Source organism: Equus caballus, chromosome 4 (assembly GCF_041296265.1).
Source record: "Equus caballus isolate H_3958 breed thoroughbred chromosome 4, TB-T2T, whole genome shotgun sequence".
NCBI classification, from domain to species: Eukaryota; Metazoa; Chordata; class Mammalia; order Perissodactyla; family Equidae; genus Equus; species Equus caballus.
In genome coordinates, this window is record NC_091687.1 from 79,058,364 (window position 1) to 79,071,494 (window position 13,131).

At 38.7% G+C, this 13,131-nt stretch overlaps 1 protein-coding gene across 7 annotated transcripts in view; it reads right to left on the reverse strand.

Moving 5' to 3' along the window:
- CTTNBP2 (cortactin binding protein 2) overlaps positions 1-13,131 on the reverse strand; it is a 152,986-nt gene that overhangs the window by 132,172 nt on the left and 7,683 nt on the right. For 5 of the 7 annotated variants that reach the window (XM_070264282.1, XM_070264280.1, XM_070264281.1 and 2 more), the window contains 1 exon segment: positions 9,150-9,257. The exons of the other annotated variants lie outside the window; for them this stretch is intronic. In XM_070264282.1, coding sequence (XP_070120383.1) covers positions 9,150-9,257 — 108 coding nt within the window. 7 annotated transcript variants of the gene reach the window in all.

A 13,131-nucleotide genomic window follows, 5' to 3' on the forward strand; every position in this document is an offset into this window, starting at 1 on the left:
TTAACCCACAATCATAGGGCGGAGGAAGGAGATTGTAGAAAAGAAATTGTTTCAGTTTAAAAGGACTGAACCACCTGCCTCCTTTTCACGAACAGAGGTGGCTGTAAACAGAACTATTCATGCAAAGTTTCAAATAATGTCACCAAAAATCAAAGATTTAACGTAATAAAGAATATGTTGACTAAATATAGAGATACGGGGAACAGACTGGCAAGCTGGAGGATAAGTGTCTATAATAATTCATAGGTCTAATTTTTATCATGCCATTCCTACACTTAAGTCACTTTTTTAAAATAATTAACAATAGAGGGGCCGGCCCAGTGCTGCAGTGGTTAAGTTCGCGTGTTCCACTTCGGTGGCCCGGGGTTCACATGTTCAGATCCTGGGGGTGGACCTGCAGCTCGTCAAACCATGCTGTGGCGGCATCCCACATAAAATAGAGGAAGATTGGCACAGATGCTAACTCAGTGACAATCCTCCTCAAGCAAAAAGAGGAAGATTAGCAACAGATATTAGCTCAGGTCCAATCGTCCTCACACACAAAATTAACAATACATATTACAGTATTCCCAATATACTTTAAAAGTTTCCAAAATTCATAAGCCCTCCTTGGAGGGCAGGGGTAGTTTCGCTTTAGAACATGTTGTCTGGACAACACCTGACAAGTCACTTCTCTCTCTCCAAGGCACTCTCACAACTAAGCACTCAGGACCCAGCATCCAAAACATCCATCTGATTTCATGGGACTACTTATTTTGCCACTTGCCTTAGGCTTGCAGCGAGGAGAAATTAATAAAGTAGATCAGCCTTAGTTTCTATCTGGCACTTAAAAATCTAAACTGAATTGAGGTGAATTGGATTGGAAAACATAAAACTGAAGATGGAATTTTGCCTTTAAAAAAATTTAAAGTGGAGAACTTACCTTATCAATCTCATTTTAGGTGTACAACACTTTAACTAAAAACTATCATTACCTCATCTTGACAGTTTGAAGAAAAACACCATTCACCACCAAGTGCCAAAAGCAATGAGGAAGCACATTTTCCATAGCTTCTTAAAGGGCAATAATTATAAGCATCTGAGATATTCACATTTCTTAGACAACCACTGTGCCATTCTGCCTTCACTCTGGCTCTCCTGAAAACTTTGTCTGCCCAGCTGCTAGAGTGATCTTTGTTAATTTTTTCTCTTGAAAATGGTGATATTTACATTTTATAGTTTCTCATGCAAAAAATAAAATGCAATGTAATTGTGCTATTAGAGTGATCTTTTATAAAATACATATCAAAACATGGGCATTCTCAAGCTTAAACACTTCAATGGCTACCCGCCTGATACAGGATGAAATCCAACCTTACCATGGCCGTCACCCGCAGCGTGGTCTGGCCCAAGCCTCACGCTGCATCTGAGCTTGTGCCATTCTCTCTCTTGCTGACTTCTTGCAGTTCTTATAAACTGCCTACCTCCTTCACCTCTTCAGGCCTTTGTGTATATTGTTCCCTTTGCCTGAATACTCTTTTTCCAACTGGGTTCGTGATATCCCTTCTTCAAGTCTCAGGGGGTGTCACTTCCTCAGAGAAGTCTTTCCTTACCCAATCTAGAGTACCACCGCCCCCCTCCTCCTCGACCCAATGGATAGTAATCTCTCTCATGGCATCCTTTACTTCTATAGTCATAATTTGCATTCAGATATTTTTTTTAAAGATTTTATTTTTTTCCTTTTTTTCCCCAAAGCCTCCCGGTACATAGTTGTATATTCTTCGTTGTGGGTCCTTCTAGTTGTGGCATGTGGGACGCTGCCTCAGCGTGGTTTGATGAGCAGTGCCATGTCTGTGCCCAGGATTCAAACCAACGAAACACTGGGCCACCTGCAGCGGAGCGTGTGAACTTAACCACTCGGCCACAGGGCCAGCCCCTGGATATTTTTGTTTATTGTTTTAATGTCAGTCTCTCCCAGTGGACTCTAAGATCCATGAGAGGAAAGAAATGCCCCTTGTTAACCACCCTCGAAGCCCAGAGCATGTCTAAAGACATAAGCATCTGTTGAATGAACAGATGCATGGATCCCCTGACCTTCTTTCCCCATCCTATTCAAATCCCATTTCAAATAGAAGATATGGCCTTTCCTTTCTTCTTTCACTTGTTCAACAACTATTTACATTTGACTCAGAAAGTTAGAGGGTAGAAGCTGAAACCTCTTACTCTTTCTTTCCAAAATAACCACAACAAAAAGCAGAGGACTTCTTCAGAGCCTCGTTTTCCCTTAAAATCAAGACACAGAATTAATCATAAACATGGCAAAGGAAATTCCCAGAAGACCCCGTGACTTGCAGCTTAGTCACTGAGTGTTAAGATGAGGTGATTAAATGTTATCAGAATGCCTCAAAGGAATACCCGTATTCTGAGATCACAAGGAACTAATTCTAAAAAGAAACTGTTAATTGAACTGACAGTCCCTTAAATTATGATAATCTTCAAAACGTACAAAAATATATTCCTGGCTTCACCCCATCTGTAACCCCGAATCTATTCTGCACCCCGTGTGGATCAAATGGCATATCACTGAGCTGGGAAAGCCTCATCTTCAGTTTGTTCTCACAAATATCCTGATAATTTATTAATAATAATCAGCAAGGAGATGTTGCTCAAGTGACTTCAGTTGCTTATTAAATGGCAGTGATAAACTCTTTGCTTTCATGGCATCATCACTTTCATTTCTTTATATATAAAAAAGCATTATTTTGCCTTTTATTCTTTTTTTTTCTTCACAAGCAGTAAATGCTCAGAGAAAATACAATTTCTCAGAAGAATCAAAATTGATATTTCCTATGTTTGTCCTACTGGAAAAAAATACAACGCTATTTAGAAATCATTAGCTATTTACATTTTATGGAAACTGATTTGCCTGCAGAAAGAACACAACGTCTGGTCACCTCTCCTATTCCTTTCTCCAGGCTCAGAACAAAGGCGTTGTGTCAGCAGACAGGGAAGGAAACAATTTACGTTTTCATGAATTCAGCTCTGTTCAGCAAATTAATTCATTCGTTAATTAAAATGAACAGCACAAAAAAGGGGATGTTTTGGTCAATCCATTGCCTGCAATCATAAGAGAATTTTGAAATACAAAAGGCTCCATGTTTTACTTAGCTGAAACCAGAATGTTATCATTATTAGCAGATGTGTTCTATAAGGAAAACTCTCACAATACTCTGTAGTACACCAGTAGCCACTTTCAAAACTAGAGCGGAAGCACTGTTCTATTCAATGTTTTTATTTTACCTAAAGAGATACATTTCGTTCTACATAAAGATTCCAGCACTTGAGCCACACAACCATAAAGGTCTTTTTAATTTGAGAAATAAAGCATTTAAGTTCTGCCTAAAAACAATAACGCAATCTTAAATAATATATGGTATTTTGAAAGAGTCATGAAATTTGTTAAAAGGGGAATTTTCAGATTCATTTTTAGCTTTGAGGAAAAATATTTCACAAGAAAATCATTGTATCATAATGAAATGTATTTGAATCATTAGAGTTCTTACATTTATTTTAGCAAATACAGTTTTAAAAGTGGCATTTCCTTAACCAGTATTACTTTATGGCAGTATTCCCCAAGTGGCAGTGATTGGGTACCCCATGGGGAGACCTTCTGGCTGTCACAACTGGGGAGATACTACTGGCATCTGGTGAGTAGACAGAGGCCAGGGATGCTGCTAAGCATCCTACAATTCACAATATAGTCCTTCTCCCAACAACAGCAAAAAATAATCAGTCCATCATGCTGAGGTTGAGAAAACCTGCTTTAAAGCAAAAACCATTAAAACGTTTTTAAAAACTGAGTTTTGGACCCAGGTTTTCAAATGGAAGATCATTCTAGGCAAAATCTGAACGTGCTGAGTCACAGTCTAAAAAAACGTAAAACCTAGGCCCAAATGACACTACTCAGAACAATTAGTTTTAAACATATAAAGTCAAGATAAAAGAATTTTCTAAATGGACACAATTTTAGCATAATAGGACACCTTCACTTACACGCACTTCAAACTTTTATCTTTGTGCCTGACGCATAGCAGGTCCTCGACAAATATTTATTGAGGGAAGGAGAAAGAGAAGGATCGGTCTTCTTTTGTCACACTCCAGCACATTTTATAAGGTAACATTAAACCAAGATAAGGGACTGAATTAGGGTGCTAGATGTCCTCCAAAGTCCCCCCTTCCTCCAAGGCACCAGAAGGGAGGGAGCCAGCCAGCGCCATTTCCCAGTCTCCTGTGCAGCTGCATGTGTTCACAAAAGTTCTCATCCATGTGCGCCCTGCTTAGAAGAAGATGCTTGTTCTTCACTGCCCTCTTATAGGCTAGGAATGTAGAGGTGGAACTGACCCAGCTTCGATCATGCAGATGAGGCTCGTTCCCGAAGGAGAGCAGTAATAACCTGAGTTATCCTGATGGAAATAACCTGAGTTGTTGAAATGACCACTTGGCGTATAGCAGCCTCTCCAGCAGAGATCACTCACCTCCAGAAAGGTGTGAGGAATAAACTTCTTATTTAATCTATTATACTTGGCGTCTCTTTGTTACTGCTGTTTGTATAAGGCAATTCTATAATTTGATATCCTCTATGATACAAGTGCTATAAATACATTGTATCTGAAGAAATGTTAAACTGGCTAATTTTTAAAAGTTTCAATGCAAATAATAATTGGAAGTCCAGATTATATAGTCACTCTAAAGTGACTACATGTTAGAAGGAAGGACTGCCATGTCTATAAGACTGTCAATTCTCATTTATCCAAACTAAAAGAAAAAAGGCATACAAGAAATCTGGAGCTAACTGCCCAAGGAATTCAGTGTTTCAATGATAGAATATTTATATAAACTCACACTGAACAATAGCAGGCTGGACCCTGCAAAATGTACACAAAACACAATTCTGACTCAAAATTTTATAATTACAGCATTTTCATCTTCTTGCCCTTGTCTCCCTTTGACTAAGATACTGATAAAAATACTGGTAGCAAAAAGGAAAAAGAAGTGAAGGCCAGAAGATTCCACAAACCAAACAATTACCATTGAACAAATGATTTCTGGACAAGTTGTATATTCAAATTTTGAATATTTAATTAAACTTAATTCCAAAAGATCTGTTGTCTGTCTTGGTTTTCAGAAAATGTAGCTGCTTCTCCTTGAGCACATTCTCTATTAAACTCCAAAGTGTTTTCCTCTATATTTCATTTGATATATATATATTTATTCAAAGATTTATTCCTACATTGTATGTATGAGGGGGAATCATTGAGAAACAAAATATTTCTTATGGGATTAAAGTAAAATACATCTCAGTTAAGCTGTCTCACACAACTCAGATTTTCCGTTAATACTGCTCTTTGTAAAATATAATTTCTCCCCAGTAAAAACCAATGTCTCAAATATTATCTGTTACAAAGCTATGGACTTTTTTTATTGGGAAATATTTTTACATTAAAAATATGAAAACAGTAAAAGTACCAAGATATATACTATAATTTCATAACACTCTCCCCCAAAATCATCTTTGTGGATTATTTTGAAAATTCTATTGCCATTAATTCAATTATCTATGCAACTTTTTATAACTTGAAAGTCAAAAGCATCGAGATAGCATGATTAAAAAAGTAAAATAGTTTGGTCTGAAGTATCTTTTTAAAGTTTCTAAAATTCTAAAAGATGTGAATGTCTCAAGAGAATCATTTCTAAATTTTAATGAAGTTCAAGGCACAAAGTAGACACCTTTATGTCCAAAAAAGTCACAGTTCATATATTAAGTTAAAAAATATTTACTATCTTCAGAGAAATATTACTTTTGACTTTTTTTAAAAAACAAAATGTACTTCTCTCCCAATTGAATAGGAGGACACTGATTACTGATTGAGTAGATTTTGACTTTTAATTTAGGAATAAATTTATCTCACAATATGAGATAAAAATAAAGGTTTCACATTTTCTCTCTTCCCCAATTTCTTGCTGGGGCATTAGCCAGTCACTAAATTATATTCTATTATTAAAGGAAAGGCAAGTAAGTGACACAGCTGCACCCAAGTAAGTATTTCACTAGTTTCACTAGTTTCAGTGAATGCCCCCAAGAGAACAGTCAACCAGTAAATCCCCACAGTGAGTCTACAGGAGTTATGAAAGATGTATGAAAATGACATTATTACCTACTCTTGAAAACACAACCATCTAAATCAATCACAATTCTCAATTTTAAAAAATGACTAAAAGAGCCAGCCTGGTGGCATAGTAGTTAAGTTTGCATGCTCCACTTCGGCAGCCTGGGGTTCACAGGTTAAGATCCCAGGTGCAGACCTACTCCACTCATCAGCCGTGCTGTGGAGGCATCCCACATACAAAATAGAGAAATACTGGCACAGATGTTAGCTTGGGGTCAATCTTCCTCACTGAAAAAAAAAGACAAAAAGCTTGAAGAATCTCCAAGTACACATGCACACCACCTTCGTGACCTGAGATAAGTCACAATCTCCCTGGGTTTCCTTTTTGCTTGTTTGATTTTAATCTACAAACAAAGGAGACTGGTGTCAGCTATGTTTCTCCCCAGGGGCAGTACCCTAGGAGGCGTTTTAGAAACGAGAGAGTATTTTCAGTTTTCACAGTGATTGGCACTTAGGGGGAAAGGCTAGGGGTCTCACATATCCAGGAACTGTCCCAAGTCCCCCACAACTCTCAGACATCCCTCTGTTCATTCCTTTCATTAGAACCTTCAGTATGACTATCTGAGCCTAGATCGTAACTCCTTTTTACATATAAACAAATTGTTTCAATTCAGTTTTAACAAAAACTGAATTTTCTGGGGATTCTACATTCATGTAAATGTGTACTTTTGTTTGGAACTTTACCAAGAGTTTTCAGCATTTCAGAAGAATCACCTCACCTGCAGCAAATCCACTCACTGTACCTGGGTCAGGGCTCGTTCAAAACCATTGCCTTCATGGCGATGCTATGCATGGGTGCCCATGGCTGCCTACTTTATCATGTCTTCCGGGATAGTCATACCTCTGCATTTATATATCAAGATGCATAATATTTTGTTATAAAGTTCTTTCCTGTTCTCTTTATATCACAATCAGGGCGAATGTACTGGTTATTTTTAACATAACCTACTTACACATGCAATTGTCCATAAATTTCATTGCAAGATAGTGAAAGAGTAATACAAAATATTTTATAAAAACTTAACACTAGATCTGATAGAGATGCAAACCACTGACCTAGAATATCACGTAAGGCTCCTTGCAAATCCAACATTCCTTCATTCTATGAACAACTTTCAGTTTGGCAAGCTCTGATCATTAGCAAGCCTTTACTTCTCTTTCGTTTCAAAGTTTTGTAATTAAGTTAAAAAGAGAAATACATGTAGTTGCTAAGGTGATACATAAAAACACAGACTCCACCAAACACTCAAACATTTGTGTGAGCAGTGGGAAACGCCACAGTGCTGACACCTTTTTCAGGTTAAAGAAGAGGGACAGAAAAACACGAGGTAGAACTGGAGCCTCACATCCGTGTGATCTCAAGAGGCTACACAACTGGCCTCAAAGGTGACTGTGCCCTGGTTCTCTCCGTGGGCTGAGGGTCACCCATTTTAGGGACACCCAGCCTGAGCATTTCTCCCACAAACTTCGTTCAAGAAACTGTACATGGGCAAGCAATGTCAACGCTCCAAATGTGGAATAGGATGAACACCGCTTACAACCGAACTGTGCAATGTCAACTTAGCCAAGCTCGTCATTCAGAAAGCAACAACTTTAACTCAACATTGGCTTGCAGATGGCAACTATACTCCCATTTTTCTGAGACAATCATTCTCTGTCATCAGATTGAGGAATAACCGTGATCTCCTCTGTAGTCTGTGAGAATGTACTGAAGTCCTTATTTCAGGAATCCCTTCCCCATCCAACTGCATCCTCAGTGCGTCCACCTTCTCCATTACAACTAACCATCCACCACTACTACCTCTTTCCCCCACCACGTAAGCTCCCATCAGGGGCAACAATTTTTTGACATTCCACAGATTTTCATATGTTAAAATAAACTATGTAAGACAAAGTTTGAGGAAATACTCTCTGGTGAAAAAAGATAAATCCATACTTTCTACATAATAAATATATCCCTCTTGGCCAAATTACCCAGAAACAGGAAACACCCAATTACATACAAAGTATTAAATATAAAAAAGAAAAATATCTTAAGTTTGGCTCACAGACTAAAAGAAGTGCAAGACTGAGAACAACCAATTAGAAAGTTTTGCATCAAGAAAGCTTAACATTATGTTTAAAAAAAACCAAAACTTTATTGAAGTATTTAAGTAATATATTAGAAGACAGTGCTTTGAAAATTATGACAATTTCAAAATTACTGTAAAATCAGATGAAAAATAAAACTATTGGAAAATATATATAAACATATAGTTTTTAAATTTTTTTATTGTGGTAACATTGGTTTACAACATTACACAGATTTCAGGTGTACATCATAATTCAACTCCTGTATACACTATATTGTGTTTACCACCAAAAGTCTAGTTTCCATCCGTCACTGTACAAATGTCCCTCCTGACCCCTTTCGCCCTCCCCCAGCCCCTACTCCTCTAGTAATCACCAATCTGTTCTCTGTATCCATGTAAACATTTAGTTTTTAACTACTATGAATTTCTGAAAATAAGAAACCATTTACAATTTATATAGGAAAAGCTTGATTATCAGCAATATCTTTTATAAATGAGTCTCTTAATTTTTCCTCACTGACCTCACATAGATAGGTAGGATACCAAATTACCAATTTCCTGAAAACTTATGTCTTTAACCAAATAAACATGCGAATCATGAAAGGATTTCAGAACCAACACAGCTTAATTCTCAAGTTTCCCATATTAAACAGTTTAGTCTCTACTGCCATCACTGCAATGACCATCCAACTTCAGTTTTTGTTGGGATTATAAAGGTTATGGGTCCGTGTTTGGGTGAGGGGCACCCTTTGACCTGATTTAACATTTTATATCCATATGATTCAAAAATTAAGAAAAAGCAGCTTTGCCATTGGCCCTCTCAAAAAAGAAAATGACACAGCAAAGGGACTCGGCCCTAGAAAGTTCTTACCCGCAGGGCCTCGATGACAAGGTCTCTGGCCTCCAGCTCCCCTTCCATCACGCTGAGGAGCATCAGAAGCTCTGATTTACTGAGGGTGTCCACATCAAACTCTTTCTTCTGTAACACAGATTTTAAAAAAACAATGAAAAACTATTCCTAGGAACAAAATATACGTCCTCAAAGTATGTAGTGGATCATTTTTGTCCCATGGGCTCAGCAAATCCAAGAAGCACTGGGGCCCTGTTTGGCAGCAGACAATCTAGGCCCTGACCTTCTAGGAGGAGAGGTAAAAATCATAACGTCAATCTCCCAACTCTCTCCTCTGAGGAGATCTACTTTCCCAGCCTGCCTGCAAAGCTGGATTCAGAATCTCTCCAAGTTTTATGACACAAATTTAAATTCCCTGGAATTTGCATCAAAACAGGCCCAGTGTATGTTGTGAGGAGTTGTGAGGGTAGCAAAGAAAGCACAAATATATTCCTAGAAAGGCCCCAACATAAAGGCTCCTGGGAGGTTGTTATAAATTCCAGGACATCCAATAATAACAGGTCATGTTTATACAACACTCCACAGCAGAGGCCACCAGCTGGCAGCCTACAGCCAAATCTGGCCCACAGATGTGTGTTACTTGGGCCACAAAGTGTTTTGTTTTTTATTCAGCCATCATTAAAACAATCTGAAGATGTCCCAAAAAATCCAGATCTCTGGCTTCTCTTCAAAATTCAGACGAGCAACCCCAGATTCATATTCCCACAGGGCAATCATCCACCGAGCCAAGTAGCAGCAGCCACTTTAGAAGGAGCCTGCTCTTCACTCTGCTATCCTCTCCTCCCCCCACTACACAGGGAGCAGGCATATGTACTTTTAAGAAGTCTGGCCACCACCCACATTTAGTCATCTGGGCCTATGATCAGGTGACTCTGGAAGGCCTGCTTCATGGTTATCAAACACTTTCTAACGTGATGCCTCTGTAGATTCTTGCTGTTCCAGAAGGCAGGCTTGGAAGGGAGCTAAGGCTGGAATAAGTGAGCCTTTCAGAAACCCAGCTACACCATGAGGTATCAGCACCATGGCACTGGGGGTCCTAATCCTCACCCATCACTCTTCCAGCCCCACGACATTCTCCTCCCTGGTGATTGCATCCAATCATGGCTTTAAACCCCACTGATATACCACTGACTCCCAGAACCCTTTTGTCTCTGACTCTGCCTTCCTTCCTCACAACAGCTGTTACCAGCAGGTCTTCTGACACCTATCTCACTGATGAAACTGAGCAAGGATCAGTTAGCATGTGCACAGCCAAGCCTGAATGAGTCCACAGCCTGAGCTCCCTCCCCAAAACACACTCTGCCACTCCCTTCTGTGGAGAGACTCATTCGACAAACCCAGGCACCATCAGAGGCAGGAGAATACATAGTCAGCCCCAAATGTCTCAGAACACCCAACATCAGAAGCCGTTACTTCACATTTGCATAGCACCCAATGGTTTCCAAAGTATCTCAAAGAACTAAATGTAATCTATAAGATATCATCATCTTATTTTTCAGTTTAGAAAACCACAACTCAAAGTCAGATAATGTACCCAAATCATGCAACCAGGAAATAGAAAAACTACAACCAAGTGCTGTGACTTGTGTGCACACTTTACCAGCACAGTGCCAACATTCTAGAAACGAAAATAGTGCCCTTCTATCAATCAGCTAATAGAACTAGTTTAGCACCTGTGTGTCTGACTCTTACTATCCTTGTGATGACACGCAATAAACATAGCAAAGCCCATAAATGATCCCAGGAGCTCTCAAACAGGCATGACCAGAATTGGTCAATTCTCAGTTTCAAAGGAACCTTCTGGAAGGAGATAATAATAGGTTAAAGGAAGAAGAGACCAGAGCATCTGGTTCTCCAAAGAAAGATTTTAAAAAGATCTTCCTCTTAGAATTGTTTCTTTTTGCATGTACATTACAGCAGTGATTTGGAAAGGCAGGGGCTAAGGATAGAAAAAGAGAAAATAAAACCCTATAGCAAGCCTAAATGATGGGTAGGCCCTCACTTAGAGATATTCCTGTGAATAATAAAATCTAATATACTAGAACTCAAATTCTACTCCCACTACATAGTGGTGTCACATAAGTCTTAGAGCCCAGTTGTCTCAACTTCAGACATGCGTTAGAATCACCTGGAGACCTTGTTAACACAGACTGTTGGCTCCACCCCTGAAGCTTCTGATTTCAGAAGGTCTGAGGTGGGGCTATGAATCTGCCTTTTTAACAAGCTCCTGCAGCTGCTGGTCCAAGTACCACGCTTGGAGAAGCATTTCTGTAACCTATCCGAGTCTCTGTTTTCTCATCTATAGAATAGAAATCCTACATCTACCCAGCAAGGTTCTTGGGAGGATTAAACAAGGACATAGCAATGAAGTAACTGCTAAATAAAGGCGGGTGACTGTTGCTATTAAAGCTGAGAACACCCAGATATTTTAAGTATGGAGGTGTGAGATATAGGCGATGAGCCCATTTCTTTGAAAATCTACCAGCCCAAGTCTAAAAATCTCAGTTTATTGACAGTGATGAAAGACAGGCTCTTTTCTCCTGGTTTTTCCCACTGAAATGGGACAGTAAACCACAATTCATACGTGCTTTAGAGGGTAATGTTTTATTAATGCTGCTGCTGATTGTTCTAAAGATTCTAATTAATTGTATATATTGTCCTGTTTCTCTGTAGCTTCATAAGCAAAGCACTCCACTTAAAAAACAAACAAATTATAAAAGACATTGCCAAGATTTTGATTCATATTAGAGTCAGGAGACCCTGCCCTGATTCCATCAGCAACATCACAACATGTGACCTGCAACCAACACTTCTGCTTTTCAGCACATCACCATCAATACACAGGGAAATTTACTAAAATAAAAAAAAACACTGTTACAAGGGTTCTTGCTAAACCATCACACAGAATGTTAAAAAACAATCTGCCTTCTATCACTGCGTATGAAGTGAAGTATCATTTTAAATATACAGCGCATCTCTCTGCCTGCCACTCTCTTCCCCAACCCTCTCACCCCTGCTTCCTCACTAAAAACGCTACTTCTTCCTGGCCTTCAACAATAAAAATATCAGAAGAATATTTTCAGATTGTCATTCTCCAATGTTTGATGTTTCCATCCCCGATTCTGGCAAACAGGGTAAAACAAAGTTTATGAAAACATGTTAGAGGTTGTAAGACTCCAAGTATTTTACAAATAATTTCAAAGCACTTGGGCATTTTTAGAAATACAAAGAAATCCAGAAGCAAAAGTCACAATAAAAACCTATATTATTGTTTCATATAAAGTGGCATTTATCTGACCTGATGTACATATGGTACAAAAGTATTTAAGATATAGAAAACGTAACGATCAAGGTTTCTCGGTTTAAGAGCAAAATAATCATTCCAAATCTGACTTTTTAAACCACTTTACTGAGGTATGATTGAAATGCAAAATGCTGTACATATTTAATGTAAACAACTTCATGAGTTTGGAGGTAAGCATACAACCACGAAACCATCACCACAATCTGTGCCATACACAAATCCGTCACTTCCAAAAGTTTCTTCCTATCCTCCTTATTTTTCGATAAACTTTATATTTTAAAAGACTAACTTGATAACCTAATTTTCAAAAGAAGATACAAGACAGGATAGATCCTAATGCCACCACTCACATAAAAAATAAGGATCTCCATCAGGTCACCCATGAAAACATGACATTTCCCATCCATCCGCCCCCCCCCCCCCCCCCGGAAAAAAAAATCACAGCAGACAAGTTCACAGACTAAGCTTTATTATTACTGCACTTGCTTTTCCTAATTAACAAAGAAAAATCCAGATCTCATTTTTTAGGGAGGGCAAGGCACTCAAAAAAGAAAAAAAAATACCTGCTAGATTTCAACTCCACAGGCCCCAACTCTGCCTGTCACGTTTGATGTTTGCCAGGAAAAGTACTCTAGGAAA